This window comes from Coenobita brevimanus, chromosome 57 (genome assembly GCF_032717465.1).
Source record: "Coenobita brevimanus isolate Jiangsu-jjx chromosome 57, ASM3271746v2, whole genome shotgun sequence".
In the NCBI taxonomy this organism is placed as follows: domain Eukaryota; kingdom Metazoa; phylum Arthropoda; class Malacostraca; order Decapoda; family Coenobitidae; genus Coenobita; species Coenobita brevimanus.
Window position 1 is genome coordinate 2,766,101 of NC_137010.1, and position 21,345 is coordinate 2,787,445.

At 44.1% G+C, this 21,345-nt stretch overlaps 1 protein-coding gene across 1 annotated transcript; it reads right to left on the minus strand.

Annotated features, from left to right (window-relative positions):
• Nucleotides 1-5,059: 5,059 nt before the first annotated feature.
• On the minus strand, nt 5,060-20,028 carry LOC145402059 (protein charybde-like). The gene is made up of 4 exons (XM_080274160.1): nt 19,586-20,028; nt 10,760-10,946; nt 8,935-9,090; nt 5,060-7,298 (listed from the first exon to the last, which is right to left on the minus strand). The coding sequence occupies exons 1-4, from the start codon at nt 19,653-19,655 to the stop codon at nt 7,220-7,222; spliced, it is 492 nt and encodes a 163-aa protein (XP_080130286.1). The 5' UTR covers nt 19,656-20,028; the 3' UTR covers nt 5,060-7,219.
• Nucleotides 20,029-21,345: the final 1,317 nt, after the last annotated feature.

Below are 21,345 nucleotides of genomic sequence, written 5' to 3' on the forward strand. Positions count from 1 at the left end.
GTGTGTGGGTGGGTGGGTGGGTGGGAGTGAGTGTGGCTGTGGGTGTGTGGGTGTATGTGCGTTAAGAGTGTTGAGTTAGGGTTGGGTTGCGGGGTTTGTGTGTGTGTGTGTGTGTGTGTGTGTGTGTGTGTGTAGGGTCAGTATCACATTAAAAAAAAAAAAGGTAAATCAGCTTCATGGGTCAGATCGAGTCCAGTTTAAACCAGCTTTGATGACTAAAGACAACTGCAATATTTTTTAAAGTCTGTGGTGACCCTGGAAAGTAAACCAAGAGACCTTTTGGTGATACGGACATTATTATTATTATTATTATTATTATTATTATTATTATTTTTACTTTAAGAATTTTAGGAAAACTGGTATTTTTGGAAGTCGGGATTTGGGGAACTGCCCTGTAATAATAATAATAATAATAATAATAGAGGCTTAAAGTGTTTGTTTGTGGGTGTGATGTGATAATAATAATAATAATAATAATATATAATGTAATCGGTTTATTATTTGTGTGTGCGTGCGTGTGTGCCCGCGCTTGCATGCGTCTGAACCACCGTTTGGGGTCAACAGAATCCCATGATGTTTATGCTGGACGAAAACATAGACGAAGAAAAAATTAGCTGGCCACTTAAACCCCGGCGACCAGTTTGTTTACATGCTGGCTGGAGTTTTCGGTCGTTTGAGATAGCTCGGCATTTACTTGTTTTCTGTTCGTTACGGGTTTATTCTCCTTCACTGCGGGTCAAAGAACTGTAAATGTCTGCGTTTTTGCTTGGGTCTTGTTCCCAGCGCGTTCGGTCTGCGATTTCGTTTGCTAATGAGTTTTGCGCCGAATTTGGCACGGTAGCCTAAATTGCCACCCCTCCAAAACAGGACTCTCGCGTAGAAAGTTGTCGTAAGATTTACATACGCCCAGTCCCAGAGTCTATCCTATTGATTCTTCTGCTTTCCTATGACGGAACTGGGCGACTTTTACGACATACTAAATCATGGTTGCTTGAAATTCAGTAAGCCTTGAGGACATAAACCTAAAATCGCAAAATGAAGTGCCAAACCCAAATTTTTGATGGTCATTTATGGAACGTCTGTGGTTCTTACGTATGGTTAGCCTGCATCCCATCCTACATAGCGCGGTCGGCAGCCATACAGGAAGACCAAAGACACTCCATCATTGTCAGGTACTTCAAAAACCATCGTAAAAAAATAAAAAATAATAAAAATGGAGTTTGCATCCCACTTCACGGTGTCAGATCATGAGGTAATATTGAGGTTGTGTTCGCTATACCCTTTTCACCCTAACCTGGCTGAAAATCCCTCCAAAGCTGTGTATATAATTCGTGTAGAGAGAGCAGTACAGTGAAGAATGTGTCCTCAGTCTTAAGGGGTTAATTACTCAGCGTTAATTAGGTAATATTTAGGATCTGTGGCCGCTATACCCTTTTCACTCTAACCTGGCCAAAAATCCCTCCAAAGCTGTGTATATAATTCGTGTGGGGAGAGCAGTACGGTGAAAAATGCGTCCCAAGGGGCTGATTATTCACTCCTGTTTAGACGGCTTTGCGCATCTTAGGAGAGAGGGACATCTGGCGGTGAAAGGGGGAACCAGAGGGCGTGAAGGGTCGCTGGAAAATATTGCTTGAGAGGTTTATTGTGCAACGTGCAGATGGGGAGGCCTTATTATGCAGCATTCATGTGCAACACGTATTTATTTTTGATTGATTTATTATACAGCGTTGTGGTAGGTTCTTATTTAAGATTGCGCTCGGGTAAATTTGTGTACTTGGATATTCTGTGTGTGTGTGTGTGTGTGTGTGTGTGTGTGTGTGAGAGAGAGAGAGAGAGAGAGAGAGAGAGAGAGAGAGAATGGTGATAATTCTGTAATAAAAATTTTAATTGGTAACATTTGTCTTGGTTATAGCCTATTTGTGTGTGTGTGTGTGTGTGTGTGTGTGTGTGTGTGTGTGTGTGTGTGTGTGTTTGTGCCTGCCTGCTTGTCTGTCTTATACACACACACACACACGGCCAGGGGCGACTAAAATCGTGGGTCTGCATAAAAACAAAAAAAAACATAAGGTTACTGACCCGTACTACTAATAAACACATTTGCACAGCCAGGGGGGGAGGGGGTTTTGGGGGGAGGAAGGGGGTTGGGGTGGGGTGGGGTGAGGCCTTGGATAAGAGACGTGGCCTATTCCTTAACCCCTTCCTGACTGCGACTTATTTTTTAATTTATATATATTTATTTTTATTCAGGACACCACCAGAGGGGAAAAAAAAAAAAAGTCATTGAATTGAAGTGGTGAACGATTTTGCTGACTTGGGTGGTCTGTGCTGAGTGAGGTCATTAGGGGTCGGCGAGAATGAAAGACGTGAATACCTAAATTCAAGACGTAAATTAATCCCGCCTTAGCAGTGAAAAGGATGATCTGTGAATATTGAATCGTAATAATGTGTATGGTTTATCTCGCCTGAATGAAATAAAAATACAAAAATAAATAAAAAAAAATGTAAGTTTCAGAAGTGGGTTTATTGAGCAGGTGTATCAGATTTTTTTTCTCTCTACGACAGGTTTCCCCTTGAAGAATATCGTTGGGTGGTATCCATATCAAAACAGGTCACTGCAAGGAAGGGTCAATGAACTGTACTACTAATAAACACATTCGTACTTTTATATTGGGAGGGGATGGGGGAGGGGGTGATGGGGGATGGGGAAGATGAGGGAGACAGGGTGATAGGGAGGGGGAGGGGGGAGGTGATGGGGAAGGGGTGGTGGAGGATGGAGGGGAGAGATGAGACGGGATTGAGAGAGGTAAGGGGGAGGTGTTGTGGAAGGGGTGATGGAGGAGGCTGGTGAGGGGGTTGTAGGCGTTACAGACATGGTCCCCTTAACCCGTACGCTGCGTTGGGGTTATCTCAGCTGAATAAAACCGTCTGGGGATGGTCAGAGTAAAATAAAGAGCTTGTTGAGTGGCAGGGAAAAAATCGTCAGACGTTAGTAAGAACAAAACAGGGGGTCACTGCACTGGATGGGTTGATGGCCAGTGTTATCCTTGGAAGGGGGAGGTGAGGGGTGTTAGATGGGGGTGGGGGAGGGTAGGGGGTGTTAGGTGGGGAGAAGGGGAGGGATGTTGGTTGGGGTGGGGGAGGGCGAGGGTAGGGAGTGTTGGGTTGGGAGAGGGGTTGGTGGGTGAGAGAGGGCGAGGGTAGGCAGTGTTGGCTTGGGAGAGGGGTTGGTGGGTGGGGGAGGGCGAGGGTAGGGAGTGTTGGGTGGGGGGGAGGGGTAGTATGTGGAAGTTTGGGTGACTGGGGGGTTTGGGTCAAGGACGTGGCCTACTGCTCAACCTCTCTGCTGCGTAGGGTTAGTCTCAGCTGAATAAAATCGTCTGGAGGGGGCGAGATTGAAACACATTACTTTCTACAGTCCCCGTTAATATCCTTGATCCATTATGCTGCGTAGGGGTTCATGTCAGCTAAGTAAAATCGTCTGGGGGTTAGGTACAGTTAAAACACTGCTTAGTACAGTCAAAGTGAAAAAGAAAGTCAGTTTTGCTTTGAATCATTATGCATTGTTTGGATTCTTTGATGGAGTAGTGACGCGTGTGGAAGGGACCGAGAGAGAATAAACTGCAGATTGGTAGGTGTTTGGGCGGAAATCTTGAGAGGGTGTGAGTGCTTAATTACCTCCGCTGTACCTGTTGCTACCTGTGCTGTGAGGGCAAGCAGACCCACCTGAGATAACCACACGCCCTCGCCGCCTGGGTGTTAACAGGTACTTATCATCGTGTTCTTGTGGACCCGGGAGACTCTTAATATCTCCTCGTTAGCGATTTAATCTACCTAGTTGTCTGTCTGTCTGCTTGTGTATTTAAGGGCCAATGGTCGATTCGCAGGGCCGGTCAGACTCTTGGCAACGTTCCCTTTCCCTCGTCTTAATCTAGAGTTTCTGGTAGTTTCAAGAATAAACGAGAGAGAGAGAGAGAGAGAGAGAGAGAGAGAGAGAGAGAGAGAGAATTACTTTGTCCAATTGAGTGGGGTACACTTTTGTCAACCCGCCGTTCAGTCCCCCGGAATCCTGACACACACACACACACACACACACACACACACACACACACACACACACACAACGCGCTTCATACTGCCCATCAGCTAGACTCATACTAATTCTTATCAACACTTCCATAGGCAAAATAAAAGTCAAGAGAAATCGTACAAAACATTTATTATATATATTTATTTATATATATATTTTCAACGTCATAAAAACTTTGTGTTAAATAGATTTCTAGACTTGTTGGGGCCACATTCTGGTTAGGACAGGAGGCTCCGTAACACTTCTTCCTTAGCGACTTATTTAACATTCTCTTGCGTGATATTTACACTTCTCTCTTATCAGCACAGTGTGATACTCAATTTACCCACCTCCGGCAGCCCACCATCCTCCTTTTCGGGGGTAGGCAGAGATAAATACGTAAGGAAGAGGTGTTAGGGGACTCTGCACACGAAAATGTTGCCCCATTGGTTAGACAGAGAAACAAGGCAGTCCAACTTAACCCCTTCAGCCTGAGAACTTTATTATTATTCTTGCTCTATCCTGACGATTTTATTGTTTTTATCATTTTATTTACTTTTTTGAGACATGATTTTTTTTAACTGGAGGGGTAGGTCATGCCTCTCATTACCCCTCCAGCTCGAGAGGGTTTCCAAAGCTCAGTACAATTGCCTGGAGTCAGCAAGAATGGAATAAAAACTGGGTCATCAGAGCAAAGGGGTTAAGGGCAGACTAAACAGCCATTCTCACGGGTACACAGAAAGGGATACAGACAGACAAGAATTTCATAGTTAAATTCTCCAACTTAATCTCCTGTAGAATATTTCATTTTTTTACCAAGTTTTGTAATAATTGTCATGTTGAATATAATTAGATTTTTTTTTGTGTGTGCTAAGTTTTGTGATATTTGTTGTGTTAAATGTGTAGAATACTTATTGCCATTTTCTTTTCCTTTTTTGTCATGTTCTGCAGATTTTTTATATTTTTCGTATTATTTATTTTTTTATATTCTTGTTATGTTTTGTTTAATATAATCTCATTTGGAATAGTTTTTGCAAATTTTGTTACATTTCCAACTTTAATATATTCTTGTAATTTTTCCCAATTTTCTAATTTGTCTTTTTTTTTTTTTTTTTTGGCTATGTTACACATGCCAACATATATATAATTCCTTGTAGGATATCTTTTATATTTTTATATCAAAGTTACATGTAAACTCACATTGGAATTTTTTATTAATTTTCTAATACACTGGTAAGAAGGACTATAGCAGACTCCAAATTACCCTTACATATGATAATCCACTCGAACTTTTGTGTATTTGAACTTTTTTTTTTTTTTTAAGTATCAGTTTGCCTTTGTTGCATTTGCTTGTTGCATGTTTTATGGTAATTTTGAAACTTTGTGCCTGTTTTAGTTATAATTTTCCAAATATATAATTTTTCTGTATCACTTTTTAACATCTACAAAAATTTAAGGGTATGGGGGAAAAACAGAATCAGGTAAAAAATATTATTCAAAACACGAGTGATCTGTTCGATTATCTGGTTATTCAGATAGCAAGGGGCCTTGTAACCTCCGGGAATGCAAAGAATACAAATAAGCCCTTGTGAAGAATCCAGTGGGGGTATTTAAAGTTCTGCCGTGCTTATATATCACAAGGCATCACAAACATCGTAGCTGACATCAACCCACACTTTACGTCATTATCTTCTGTAGTCCATCACAAACATCATAGCAGGCATCACTTCACGGTTTACAGTATCTTGGGTAGTCCATCGCTCGTAGTCATGGTGGTGTGTGTGTGTGTGTGTGTGTGTGTGTGTGTGTGTGTGTGTGTGTGTGTGTGTGTGTGTGTGTGCGCGCGCGGCAGGGTTCTTCAGTTTTTGATGAATATGCCAAAATCCAAGGTTAAAGCATCTGGACTTTCGATTTGTTGTAATATCGTTACTGATCATCCAGTTTTAGTTGTTCAGATGTAAACAAAAATACTTATTATAGTGATGTTATATTTGCTTTGATTCCATAACCAACCATCGAACTTCAGTGATTCAGATGTACAGAATTAGACTTTATTGATTCTGTTATGGAATTACAACCAAAACAAATTTCGCAAACTTCAACATTGAATATACTGAAACTTTGATCTGGCATATTAATCACGTTACTTTCAAGCACCTTAATATCCAGACATCCTAATTGAACCCAAACCTACATCCATCCCCATAATGCAGACACGACTTCTGGACAGCTAAAAAAGATCTTCAGTCACGCAGCCAGACGTGTTTTCAGTTTCATACACGTGTACATTCACAGTTACATAAATAGAGCGTATTATTTCTGTTAGCTTGGTACTATATTGGGACACTGAAAGAAACTGAAAAACTTAAAATGACAATTTATGTTTCTCCTGCAACCAGAAATCTGCCAAATTAATGAAAAAACTCGATGATGAATGAGTAAAGAAACGTGATATTATTAGTTATTTGAATACAATATAAAAACATTGATTTTTTTTTTTTAATTTGCCTATAACGCAGCTCATATATCCAATACTCAAGTGTCACAATACATCATCAACTAACAGCACAACTAACAAATTCATCTTATATCTGTGTTACTATTCACATACTATATATATATCTGCAACACACACACAGTTATTCTCTCCTCGTTTGATATAAATTTCTTAGTCTATTTTATCAAGCATAATTAAACTATTTAACGTGTAAATAATTATTAGCTTCTAAGCCATATTTCAGAATCATACATATTCACTTGTGAGATGAGTTATTTTTTCATTAAAAAAAAAAAAAAACCTAATTGGCGTGTTAACATTTCTACTTTATCTGCAAATAAGTTTCCTAATATCCATTGTGACTATGAAAACATACGAGTTGTAGTGACTATTCATGAAAACCAGTATACGATATATTTGTACTAATGCAGAGTTACTAGATTGTCACAGAAAAAAAGAATCATAAAAACCTGAGAATCTCATGTTTTGCTTACGAACTGGCAACTCCGCACGGCGCGTTGCCAGGAACCGCCAGAGAGGAGACCGCAATTCAAATTTGAGATATTCTGCCGTTTTAGTTATTTTGAGGCCCTTCTGCTGTTACTCTGAGCGGGGTTCGAATCTTGGGGAATTGGTTGATGCACATATTAGCCTTGTCACTCCTCTGGGTACAATTTTCTCTTCTCCAGAACAAAGTCTGTGCTAAGGAGAAGCGGGCTGGATTTCCTGAGAGGCCTGTGGGTGGGACAGAAAAAGGAGAATGAAGTTAAGAAAGATATAGGATTTTTCAGTTATCATCATCATTATCATCACCATCATCATGAGGTTTAGGAAGATCATGGGTTTTAAGTCATCATCTCATAAAGTATTGATGGTAATTTATATCCATGCACTATTGTAGCGCTAAAGTGTCCCTCAGTAAGTCTTAGCGGAATTGAAAACGGTTGAAAAGGCACACACACAAAATTGAAAACATTTAAAAAGGAACACCCACACCCACACCATCCCCTCGCTAGGTGGACGGTAATAAAGACAGATTTTTTAGTGAATGGCACGATTTGCATCCGTAGCCCCCAAAGAACCATTAAGCTTTTGTATGTAGAGATGACGTGTGACAGCTGATGATGATGATGATGATGGCACTCTAACTGGGTGTGAATGTCGTGTCTAATGTGGATAATTCAAACTTTAGAGGTTACTAGATTTTTTTTTTCCCCCCAAAGAAGTACAGTATATTGGTGTCAAAGAACTAAGTTGGTCTCTTGCTCCTAAAATAAACAGGAATTGTGATAGTCTGCCCTCTGGTCCTCCTACGCCTTTGAAAGAGTTAATATTAGATGATGCAAGTGATGATAACGATGATGATGAAAATGATGATGATGATGATGACACTAGTAACAGAAGTCTATCTATCTATCTATTTATTGCCAGACGCCTCAATCCCGTTTGGGGTGGCCACAAACAAATCGCCTCCAAGTCGCCCTGTCCCCCGCCATTTCACTGCCCTGCTCCCAACTCACACCCCCCTCTCTCATATACCTCTCCACCCCATCCCTCCATCTCATCCTCGGCCTCCCCCTCCCTCTTCCCCCCTCCACAGAAGTAATTGTATTTAATGATGACGTTTATAATGACAGTCTGCCTTCTGGACCTCCAACGCCTTCGAAAGAGGTAATATTAGATGATGATGATGATAATGATGATAGTAATGAAAGTAATTTTCTTTAATGATGACGTTTATAATAGATCCAGTAATATAAGTAATACACCATTTGTTGTTTTAATGACGATGATTCCAGTAAGAGAGGTAATTTTCTTGTTTATAATGACAGTAATGATGATGATGATGATGATAACGAGGAACCTGATAACCCAGTGGAGGTAATATCCTGTTTTTTCCCCTCATTTATAGTAACAATAATGATAACAACCAGCCCTGATAACCCAACACAAACTGGTACAGGCAGAGATAACTCGGCCCCGTTCTGTCTGCCAGGAAAAATAGCAACATATATCACCCCCTTTGACAAAACATCCTTATCATCCGTTATCTCCATTATTCCGGAGTTTACCCCGGCTTTTTTTACGCTGATAAGAGATAAGGGGTTGTTTGGCTTCTGTTCGGCGACCCGGGAGTCTGGGGTTAGTGTGTACGATTAGAGAGAGAGAGAGAGAGAGACATATAGATTGATAGAGGAAGAAATAGAAACATAGACAGAGATACACCCACATCCACACACACACACACAGGTATTTATAGAAAAGAAATCGCACACACAGAAAGAGACAGGTAGATAAAGATCACACACACACACACACACACACACACACACACACACACACACACACACACACACACACACACACTTACTTAATAATCCTAGCCATCTTGTGGTACCATGAGGACGTGTCTGGAGTAAGTCTAAGGTAGAGTTCGAAGGTGTTGGGCATGGTAGGGTCGAGTACCATGGTGGCCAGGTGTTGGGTGGTGGCCCCATCATGGTAGTGCACGTGTACCACCCCGCCTCTGCAATGGAAATGGTAGGGATGGTGGTTAGGTTATGGTAGGGGATGGTGGTTGGGTTATGGTTATGGTAGGGGATGGTGGTTGGGTTATGGTAGGGGATGGTGGTTAGGTTATGGTTATGGTAGGGGATGGTGGGTGGGTCATTGTGGTGGTGGTACTATTATTATTATTATTATTATTATTATTATTTCCTCACCCTGCCCTTGGGTGGGAAAGGAGGTCCGGATGATGATGATGATGGTGATGATTATTATTGTAGTAGTAGTAGTAGTAGTAGTAATAATAATAATAATAGTAAAAGTAGCAGTAAAGTGTAATTATACCAGCAGTGTTGAGTAATCCACAGCCTCTGTACTCTGATGCATACTCCCTCACTTTCACCCCAATACCTCTTCCTCTCTCCCCATACCACCAACCTTCTCTCCGTCTCATACATCAGATACCACAGTCACAGATACCCCCACAGCCTAGTAACAGCCCCTCACCGTATTAGGCTCACAGTAGGTATGATTCGACTCACAGTAGCGTGGGGACAAGAGTGAAGAATTGGCCTAGAAAATAACTCTGAATTGTTGACCATTTTAAACACCGATGGCATGTGTGTGTGTGTGTGTGTGTGTGTGTGTGTGTGTGTGTGTGTGAAGTGGTTTTATTGTGGAGTCTTAACCCAGGGAACATTTTTTATTTTTTTTTTATTTTGTGTTTTTTTTTAGGTTATTCTGGCGAAGGACAAAAAAATTCACATTCTTTCTTGATAACGCTCCGATGTTGGGGTAATAAAAGAGTAGGTTGTGATAGTAAAGAGTAGATTAGGGTGGTAAAGAGTAGGGTTTGGTAGTAAAGAGTGGGGTATGGTAGTAAAGAGTAGGGTATGGTAGTAAAGAGTAGGGTGTGGTAGTAAAGAGTAGGGTATGGTGGTAAATAGTAGGGTATGGTAGTAAATAGTAGGGTATGGCAGTAAAGAGTAAGGTTTGGTAGTAAAGTGTAGGGTATGGTAGTAAGGTGTAGGGTATGGTAGTAAAGTGTAGGGTATGGTAGTAAAGTGTAGGGTATGGCAGTAAAGAGTAGGGTATGGCAGTAAAGAGTAGGGTATGGTAGTAAAGAGTAGGGTATGGTAGTAAAGAGTAGGGTATGGTAGTAAAGTGTAGGGTATGGCAGTAAAGAGTAGGGTATGGTAGTAAAGAGTAGGGTATGGTGGTAAAGTGTAGGGTATGGTAGTAAAGAGTAGGGTATGGTAGTAAAGTGTAGGGTATGGTAGTTATGAGTAGGGTTTGGTAGTAAAGTGTAGGGTATGGTAGTAAAGTGTAGGGTATGGTAGTAAAGAGTAGGGTATGGTAGTAAAGAGGAAGTATGATGCAGTAAGAGCCATGCTAAATTAAGTGGTGGATATCGTACAGGATGGAATTACACTATGGTTGGTAAGGACAAGATCAATAATGTCAATAAAGGGGTTGGTTATGATACTGGAAGGTTCAGTATAGCTCAGTAAAGCCAGGGACCACCTAACCTGGCCTGGATGAGCTCAATAAAGGAGTGGATCAAGGTGCTATAAGGGTCAATAAAGCAGTAAAGCCAGTGATGACCTTATGTGACCTCGGTAAGCTCAATAAAGGAGTGGATTAAGGTGCTATAAGGATCAGTAAAACAATAAAGCCAGTGATGACCTTACCTGACCCCACACGGCTCCTGATCGGCCAGTCTGAGCACCTGTTGAGTCACCTTGCTGATGAGGTCAGGTGGGATGATCACCTGGCCGCACCCTAGCTCATCAGCGCGACTCGACACCTGGCGGGTCAACTCCTGCACTAGGCTCTCCCTCGCCGCCGTCTCGCCCTCGTTCTCGAAGTGCTCTAGGCCTGGAGAGATAGATAGATAGATAAGTGGGTAGTTAGATGATTAAGGGAGTGATGGTTGTTTAGGTGGGTAGATAAGTAGATTAAGTGCTGTAGGTAGAGGTGGAGAGATAGGTGAGTGTTGTAGCGTCGCCCTTATCTCGAAGTGCTGTAGACCTGCCTGATAGATAGATGGATAGATAGATAGATTGATGGATAGATAGATACCTATAGTTATTTCACCTGTCGTCTCAGCTCCTGCAATAGTCTCTCTCTCTCTCTCTCTCTCTCTCTCTCTCTCTCTCTCTCTCTCTCACACACACACACACACACACACACACACACACACACACACACACACACCGTGGTCCTTATCCTGGTCACCTAAGGAAGCTCCCTATCACCTTTTCCTCACCGATTTATTTATGAGTCTGGATGGTTAAAATCCTGTGGTACATGTAACTTAAGCAGAGTGTGGCGATATTAGATTGGCGTAATAGTAACGTATAAGAAGCAAAATAAATCGCTTAGGAAAAGGTGTTAGGGAGCTTCCTTGGCCGACGAGAATACGGACTCATGAGGTAGATGGATAGATAATGAGGAAGTTGGTGGAGGTACATTAATTGACAGGTATACGCGAGTTTGCATGTCGGTAGGTAGGTAGGCAGGTAGGTCAAGTTTGTGAGAGTTTGCGTGTCGGTAGTTAGGTAGGCAGGTAGGTAGGTAGTTAGGTAGGTAGGTAGCAAGTTTGTGAGAGCTTGCGTGTCGGTAGGTAGGTAGACAGGTAGGTAGGTAGGTAGGTAGGTATTGACAAGAATGTAGGCCATTTTTTGCACCAGGATATTTGGCATCGCAGACTTGCCCTCGTTCTGGAAATGATGTGGGCTAAATAGATAGATAGATAGATAGACAGATGGATGGACATGTAGACTGAAAGACAGACAGATAGATTATATATGTAGTTATAGATCGATAGGTAATTAGATTAGATGGATAGATATACAGGTAAAATAGATAAAGATAGTTAGACAGATAGATCCACAAACAAAAACATCGATAGAGCAATATACTGATGCTTGAGTAGATGAGAAACAAGGTACTCAGAGTGAAGAAAAGTATTTAAATAGGAGGTGGTTTTTCTCACTTTTTCCTGCCAGGTCTAAACTTCTAAATGGTTGATGGAGTAATGAGTTTTTTTTTTTTTTTTTTTTTTAATCAGAGCACTGATATGGTAATAAGCAGTAGGTGGGTTTGTCCATATATTGTGCAGCATATGATTGCGTAGTGATTAAAAAAAAATAATGGTGGTGGTAGTGGTGGTGATGATGATGATTATTAATACGGTAATAATAATAATAATAATAATAATAATAATAATAATACCGGTAATAATAATAATAATAATAGTAATAATAACAACAACAACAACTGACATAATGGCCCAAGTTCCGTATTTTAGGTAGCATAAGAAGCTCCGCAGCACCTCTTCCTTAGCGATTTATTTCTCTCATTACACCTTAGCACTCAGGTGTGCAATTGACATCGTACGTTATTTTTGCAACATATGGCGTTATTTTTGCAACATATGACGTTATTTTTGCAACACATGACGTAATTTTTGCAACATATGACGTTATTTTTGCAACATAGGGCGTTATTTTTGCAACATGGCGTTATTTGAAGGATTTATGTAACGAGAGGACAGTTTGGTGGAATGAACAAAATAAATCGCTTAGGAAAAGGTTATAAGGAGCTTCCCTAACCGAGAAGAATACGATCCATAGATTTAAGTGGCCCTTTCAGTACGAGGCGCCACCTGTGAGGAACGAGGGAAGGAAGGAAACAAGGGAAAGGAGGAGGGAAGAGAGGAAAGAAGGTAGGAAAGATGGGGAGGAGGGAGGAAAGTAGGAAGGAAGGGTGGAAAGAAGGGGGAGGGAGAGAGGGAGGAAAGTAGGAGAGGAGGAGGGAGGAGAGAACGATGGGGGAAGGGAGAAAAGGAAAACGGAGGGAGGCGAGAGGTAGGATAGAAAAAGGGAAGCAGGAGATGAAATAAAGAAGAAGGAGGACGCTGTGAGGAAGGAAGGAATTACGAGGCAAAACACAGCAGAATAATAGATAGATAGACAGATAGATATAGACAGACAGATAGATAGTCGTAGATACCGAGTGTTTGATTAATAGATATAAAATGGTAAAAACAGGAGGGAAAAACACAGGAAATATGTATTTTTTAGGAAGTTAATGTTTTCTCTCTCCCTGAAGATGACCACTGTTGTTTTAAAGGTTAGAAATAAGGCCTCTGAGATCTTTATTTCCTGTGTACTGATAGATATAGAGAAATAGATAGAGAACTGACTGATAGATGCATGGAGAGTGAGATTGATGGATAGAGTGAAGTAGATGGATATATGATTAGACTTAAAAGCAGTGAGAGAGAGAGAGAGAGAGAGCGAGAGAGAGAGAGAGAGAGAGAGAGAGAGAGAGAGAGAGCAATAATCTTCGCTAGCTGCTCAAAACAAGCCACTTTCACACAGTTAAAAATAGCTTTATATCTTCCTCTCTCACTTTATTAACCTCCCTTCCCACACATCCCCCCCCCTCTCTCTCTCTCTCTCATTATTTCTACATGTACATAGCCTATATATAAATCTGCATATATATACACCCATATGCACAGTGTATATGTAATAGCATCACCTTAAAGAGAGAGAGAGAGAGAGTGTGCAAGAGTTCATTGACCTTTCTTGCTGGGAGGAGAGAGGGGAGGGAAGGGGAAGAGGAAGGGAGGGGAGGGAAGGGGAAGAGGAAGGGAGGGGAGGGGGGGAGGACGAACAAAGAGAGGGAGGGAGGGTGGGAGGAAGGAAGGGGAGGATGACGGATGGGTGGGTGGGTGGATGGAGGGGAAGGATGGATGGATGGATGTTTGTATGAATAGAGAGAGAGAGAGAGAGAGAGAGAGAGAAAGAGAGAGAGAGATGAGGGATATAGACAGGAAGAGCGATGAGGAAGGAAGAGGATGGATGGAAGGAAGAATGGAGTGAATGGATGGATGGAGGCAATGAAGAAGGGGAGGAGGAATAAGATAGATAGACAGATAGATAAATGGATAGATGGAAGGCTAGTTGCATAGACAGGCATATCAAAGTGGATGCTTGGATAGATAGCAACAGGGAAAGTCTAGCAGATGATAGATATATGGATAGATAAATTGACCAATATAGATAGACATTGATAGTGGTGAGTGGATGGAGGGGTGGATAGATAGATTGATAGATAGACATGGTTGGTAAAATGTGTGAGAGAGAGAACACCGATTCATAAAACTGTCGATTTTGCATGTACGTGTGTGTGTGTGTGTGTGTGTGTGTGTGTGTGTGTGTGTGTGTGTGTGTGTGTGTGTGATCCAGTTTCAAGCCATAAAGTGTTTCATAAATCATAGCTTCTCTCTCTCTCTCTCTCTCTCTCTCTCTCTCGTAGGTATGGAGGTTAATAGGTAGGGTGGTTGGTAGGTAAATACAGGTGTACGTAGGTAGGTAGACAGGTACCGTAAGTAGGTAGGTAGACAGGTACCGTAAGTAGGCAGGTAGACAGGTACCGTAAGTAGGCAGGTAAGTAGACGTGTGGTAGGTAGGCAGGTAAGCAGACGAATGTGGTAGGTAGGTAATTATCATGCAGCTCCACTGACTTTGAAGGTCAGAGAGAGAGAGAGAGAGAGAGAGAGAGAGGAGTACGGAAGGAAAGGGAAATGAAATGAGAAGAGGGAGGTTGTGTGTGTGTGTGTGTGTGTGTGTGTGTGTGTGTGTGTGTGTGTGTGTGTGTGTGTGTACGTTATTAGCTCTCTCATTGCCAAGGCTTTTTCTTTAAATGAATTAAATGCCTTTGTGCTTACATGGCGATTTACACACACACATACACACACACACAAGAACCTCTCTCTCTTTCTCTCTCTCTCTCTCTCTCTCTCATTTCCCTTTCCTGCTTTGCTTGTTTGTGAAGTAACCTAGTTTTGTCTCTGACCTACTGAGAGAGTGAGTGAGAGAGAGAGAGAGAGAGAGAGAGAGAGAGAGAGAGAGAGAGATTGGGATGGAGACAGGATGAGAAAAAAGGGAGGGATAGTCGCCAAGTGAGGTAGGTAGGTAGGTAGGTAGGTAGGTGGATTGGTAGGTTATAAGGTAGGTTGGTGGGTAGGTAGGTGATAAGTACTGTAGGTAGGTAGGTAGATTGGAAGGTAGGTAGGTAGATTGATAGACAGGATGGTAGGTAAGTAGGTAGGAAATGAGGGAGGGATGGTCCTGAAAATAGATAAACAGATAGACAGACAGGCATATAGATAGATAGATAGGCAGATAGATAGACACGAGGTAGATAGATAATAAGTATAGATAGATAGGGAGGGAACGAAGGAGAAGGAGAGAAACCAAAGCACATTAATTTTTACAAGATTTAAAAAGTCGATATGTTTTTCAATTATGAGTGAAATTGATTACCACCACCACCCTTATCTTCATCATCATCACCACCACTATCTTCATCGTCATCACCACCACTATCTTCATCATCATCACCAGCACTGTCTTCATCGTCATCACCACCACTATCTTCATCGTCATCACCACCCTTATCTTCATCGTCATCACCACCATCTTCATCGTCATCACCACCACTATCTTCATCGTCATCACCACCACTATCTTCATCGTCATCACCACCACTATCTTCATCGTCATCACCACCACCACCACCACCACTCTTATCTTCATCATCATCACCACCACTATCTTCATCGTCATCATCATCACCACCATAATCATCATCATCACTATCTTCATCACTACCACCACCATCATCACCATCATCATCACCACCCCTGTCTTCATCATCATCATTATATCATCACCCCTGTCACCACCACCGCCAGTACCCCTATCATCATCATCATTATCGTCACCCCTGTTTTCATCATCATCATATCATCACCCTGTCATCACCACCCCTATCATCACCACTACCACCACCACCACCACCATCATCATCATCATCATCATCATCATCATCATCATCATCATCACCACCACCACCACCACCACCACCACCACCACCACCACCACCACCACCACCATCCCACCTATCATGTTAACCACCCCACTCAAATTCCTCCCCAGTTCTTCACCAACAGTCAAGAGGATATTGGACCAGCACTGAATAAATCGCAGAGGGAGAGGCGTTAAGGAAGTCAAGGAGAATACCCTCTGACCTCAAATTATAGACCTATCCTTGTCCTAAAAAAAAAAAAAAAAAAAAAAAAAAAAAAAGACAGGCCTCCATATAGGTATCTGTTTTTTGAAGGCTTAGCTCAGAGAGAGAGAGAGGGTATCTGTTTTTTGAAGGCTTAGCTCAGAGAGAGAGAGAGAGAGAGGGGGGGGGAAATAAAATGCATCCTGGGACGAGGGAGGAACTTCCACGTGAGAGGGAGGGAGGAAAGGAAGGAGGGGAGGGAGGGATAGACTGGTAAGGGAGGGGAAAGGGAAGGGGGAAGTGGGGATGGCAACAGAGAGAGAGAGACGCCGGATAAGGCGAGGACGGGAGGTAAGAAAAACGTGAGGATAGGTCAGGGAGGGAGGGGGGAGGGGGAGGTAAGAATGGAGGGCTAGCAACAGACAGACAGGGAGGGGAGGGAGGGAGGGAGGAGGAAGGACAGACTGCAACGTGAGGGAGGGAGGGAGACAGGGAGAGGTAGGTGGAGGAAAAGAGGGAGGGAGATGAAAATGGAAGGGATAGCAACAGACAAACAGGGAGGGAGGGGGGAGGGGGAGGAGAGAAAAGGGGAGGGAGGGGATAAAATAGCAACACAGACAGACAGACAGGGAGGGAGGGAGGGAGGGAGGGAGGAGGAGGGATGCTGTTGAGGGCTAGGGATGTGAGGGAGGGGGAGGGTGGGAGGCGAGGGTTGCCGGAGAGGGAGGGGAGGGGATGAAGGATGGGGGAGGAGGGGGAGGAAAGGGTGGGGTGATAAAAGTAGGAGGAATAAGAAGACGGGCAGCGAGAGAGGGAGGGACAGACAGCGGGAGGGATAGAGATGGGAGGGAGGAGGGGAGGGCCGGCGAGGACAACGTGAGGGAGGGAGGAGGGGAGTGAGGGAGGGCGATAAAAATAGGAGAGATAGCAACAGAGAGGATGGACGGGCAACACAACGAGGGATAGAGGGAGGGATGGAGGGATGGTACCGTGGAGGGAGGGAGAGGAGGAGGAAAGGGGGGAAAGGAGAGGAAGTTGGATTAGGAGAAAGGGAGGGGGAAGGGAGGAATGATACGGGATTGGAAGTAAGGGAGGGAGGATAGGAATACGGAAGGGGAGGGGAGAGGTATAGGAAGGGAGGGGAGGGGAGGGATGGCGCCGGGTACGAAGGACGAGTGAGAGAGGGGGGAGGAGGGGGGGAGGGTGGCGCCAGACAAGGAAGAAGAGAGGGGAGAAGAGGGGAGGGAGGGAGGGGGGTGGCTCCAGCTGGATTGGGGGGGAGGGGGAAACCAGTTCTTATCGGTTGTACTCCAGCACCTTAGGAAAGAGAGACAGAGAGAGAGAGAGAGAGAGAGAGAGAGAGATGCCAAGAGTAGGTGAGCCGGCGAAATCTTCTGGTCCTTGAAGCAATTATATGCTCTCTCTCTCTCTCTCTCTCTCTCTCTCTCTCTCTCTCGTTAAATTAAAGGGAGCGAGAAATTATAAATGTCTTATTATCGTAATTCTCTCTCTCTCTCTCGTTCTTCGTTTCTCCTCCCCCTCCACCGTTGTGACAGCAGTTGTTCCACGGCCAGAGAGAGAGGGGGCGGGGAGGCTGGGCAGACTCAGTGACCCGTGTTATAAAATTCTCTCTCTCCCTCTCCCTCTCTCTCTCTGAAGCACTACCCCAATACAAAGAAGTCTCAATTTAGAGTGAAGGGGAGGGGAAGGGAAAGGAAGGGGAGGGGAGGGGAGGGGAGAGAAGGGGAGGGGAGGGAAGAGAAGGGGAGGGGAGGGGAGGGGAGGGAAGAGAAGGGGAGGGGAGGAAGAGAAGGGGAGGGGAGGGGAGGGAAGAGAAGGGGAGGGGAGGGGAGGGAAGAGGAGTACGTTAGGTTAGGTTAGGAGAGAAGGGGGAGGAGGAAGAAGAGAGAAGACAGAGAGGTGGGGGAGGAGGGGAGAGGCGTTAAGTTTGGTTAGGGAAGGAGGAAGAAGATGGAGAGGAGAAAGAGAAGGAGACGACTGGAGAAGAAGGAGGGGGCGACCAAGATGAGAGGGGGGGGAAGAGAAGAGGGAAGATCAGAAAGGAGAGAGAGAAAAAAGTGAGGAAGGGAAACCGGAGGGGAGGGAAGAGGAAGTGACGAAGGAGCAGAAGAAAGGTTAGAGTGGAGAGAGAGAGAGAGAGAGAGAGAGAGAGAGAGGGGGGGGGAGAATGATGGAAGGAAGAGGATAGGAAGAGGATAAGATAATAGTCACAAAGAAGAGAAGGGAGGAAGGAGGAAGAGGGAGGGGAAGAGAAATTGAGGAGGAAGATGGGGGGGCGAGAGACAAATGGAGGAGGAAGAGGGAGGGGAAGAGACAGATGGAAGAGGGAGAGGAAGAGAGGGGAGGAATGGGGAAGAGGGAGGGGAAGAGATAGAGGAGAGGGAGGTAAGATATTGATGTTGAGGAAGTTAATATTATCATGGTCTTATTCCTCAGGTGTTGGTCAGGTGAGCTAGGCTACATTCCACTGGCTATCTTCTAGTCCCTCCCTCTCCCCCGTTCCCCCACCCTCCCTCCCCCTCCCTCTTCCCCCTCACCCCTTATTCTCCCCCTTCCCCCCTCCCTCTTCTTCCTTCCCCCCTCATACCGTCTCTACTCCTCTTCACCACCCTCCCTGCTTCCCCCCCCCTTGCCCCGGACACACACCCCTCATCTCATTGCATCTGTCTCCCCCTTCCCCTCCCCTCCCCTGACTTCCTCTCCCTCCCCTCTTCTCATAACCTTTCTCCCTCCTCCTTTCCTCCCTCTCCCTCCCCTCTCATCAGCCTCCCCCATTCCTCTCTTCATTACCCTTCACACACACACACACACACACACACACACACACACACACCGGTAATATAACACGTAACATTAAATTGGGTGTCAGTAGTAGTAATAATAATAATAATAATAATAATAATAATAATAAATTACCATCATCACAATAGAACGGTATTAGTAATAATAATGGGTGGTAGTGGTAGTAGTAGTAGTAGTAATAATAATAATAATAATAATCATCATCATCATCATCAAACCAAGCTACTCTACGATGGCAGTAAGCGGTGAAATTAAGACTGCGTTGTGGTAGGTTAGGATTTGTACCATAGTCGAAGTGATAAATACCGCTACGACCCCGTTCAGTAGAATATGGTTCATTTATTTTTGAAACTTTTTTTTTTCTGATTTATCGCCCAGAATAAGTGGGAAAATGAATACAGAAGCAATAATAATAATAATAATAATAATAATAATAATAATGCACCAGTTTTCACACTTCATAAGACGGGGTGAATATGAAATAAATAAATAATAATAATAATAATAATGTATTAATAATAATTATTATTGTTCACACTTCATATATTAAGATAAGGGGTGAGAGTAATAATAATAATAATAATAATAATAATAATAGCACTCACCTTCAATATTGGAGTCAAACGGGCCCAAGACATCATGTAGATTTGGCCTCATTACACGTATCCTCTCCATTTCTTCAGAGTCTCCCCTTCAAAACCACCAAGAAAGCAAAAGCGGGGAATTCTTGTCAAAAATTAAAGTATATTGTCAAAATCCAATCACCGTTTTGGCCGGTTGGGCGTTGCGGAAGTTTGAATTTTGATTTTGAAACGGTTAGAAAGTTTAAAGTGGGTTTTTAACAGATTTTGTCACTGGATTCTTTCTCGGCTACTTTTTTCCTGTTAATGACTTGAATGCGTGCTTCAGGGCCGATGGTGGTAGTTGTGGTAGATCTCTGGGATTGTGGTAGAAGGTCAGGTAGTAGTGGTGGTAGTTGTAGTAAGCTTTGAGATCAGGAATATAGAATCGTTTGTGCGGAGCGACGAGACTACCTTCCCCTCTGGTGGTTGCGTGGGCACTGAGCTCAATCCGGCCTTGGCAACGCTAATGTAGGGATCGAGGGGAGGAGGAAGAGAGAGGGGGGAGATAAGGGGGAGGGGAAGAGAGAGGGGAGTGGGGGAGATAAAGGGGAGGGGGAGAAAGTCACGTTGTTGCTGAGAGATATGGGATGGCTCTCTCTCTCTCTCTCTCTCTCTCTCTCTCTCTCTCTCTCTCTCTCTCTCTCTCTCTCTCACATATCTTCCCCTCCTCATCCCCTCCCCTCCTCTTTCCTCTCTCTCTTCCCTCTCCCCAGTATATTTCCTCCCCATTTTCCTCATCCTCTCTCACTCATTTCCCCTCCCCGCCCCTCTCGTCACCTCTCCCTCCCTTTATTTCTCCTATCCGATCCTCTCTCCTCCCTCACATCTCCCTCCCCTCTTCCCCTACAGTATCTTCTCTCCCCCTCCCTTTCCTTCCCCGTCTCTTGATGCTCTTATATCTTGTCTTTCCTTTCCTTCTCCGCTCCCCTCCCCTTCCCCTCCCCTCCCCACCATACTTCCTCTTTTTTCTCCCTCCAAAACTCTTCCACCCCTCCCTCCCTCACTCCCTCTTCCCCTTCCCTCTTCTCCCCTCTCTCTCATTTCTCCTCCTTTTACTCATTCCCCTCCCCCTTTTTCTCCGTTTCCGGCCCCACTCCCCTTTCTATTCCGACCCCTCCCCTCTCTCTCTCTCTCTCCTTGTCACCCCCTTTCTTCTCCCTCACACCTCCTTCCCCCTCCCCCTCATCTCTTTCCCCTTCCCCTCTCTCCTTCCCCTCCCCCTCACTTCCTTCCCCCTCCCCGTCACCTCCGTGCCTCTCCCCCACCTTCCCCTTTCCCCTCCCCACCTCCTTCCCCCTCTTTTCTCCCCCTCCCCCTTCTCTCCTTCCCCCTCCCTCACCTCCTTCCCTTTCCCCCTCTCTCCTTCCCCTGCTTTCCCCCCTCCCCTCCACTCTCCTTCCCCCTCCCTTCTCCCCTCCCCCTCCTCTTCCCCCTCCCCCAGTGCCCGTGGCGTCACTCTCCACTCACAACACTGACCCCTTGCGTAAGAGCTGGGGGGGGGGGCAGTAAGGAACCCAGTGGGGGCTGTGAATGAATGAGCTTCTTGTAGTAGTAGTAGTAGTAGTAGTAGAACAGCAACAATAGTAGTAGTAGTAGTAGTAGCAGAACGATAGTAGTAGTAGTACAGTAGAAGAAAAGTGGTAGTAGTAGTAGTAGTAGTAGTAGTAGTAACAGTAGAAGGAAAGTAGTAGTAGAACATCAATAGTAGTAGTAGTAGCAGTAGAAGAAGAAAAGTAATAGTA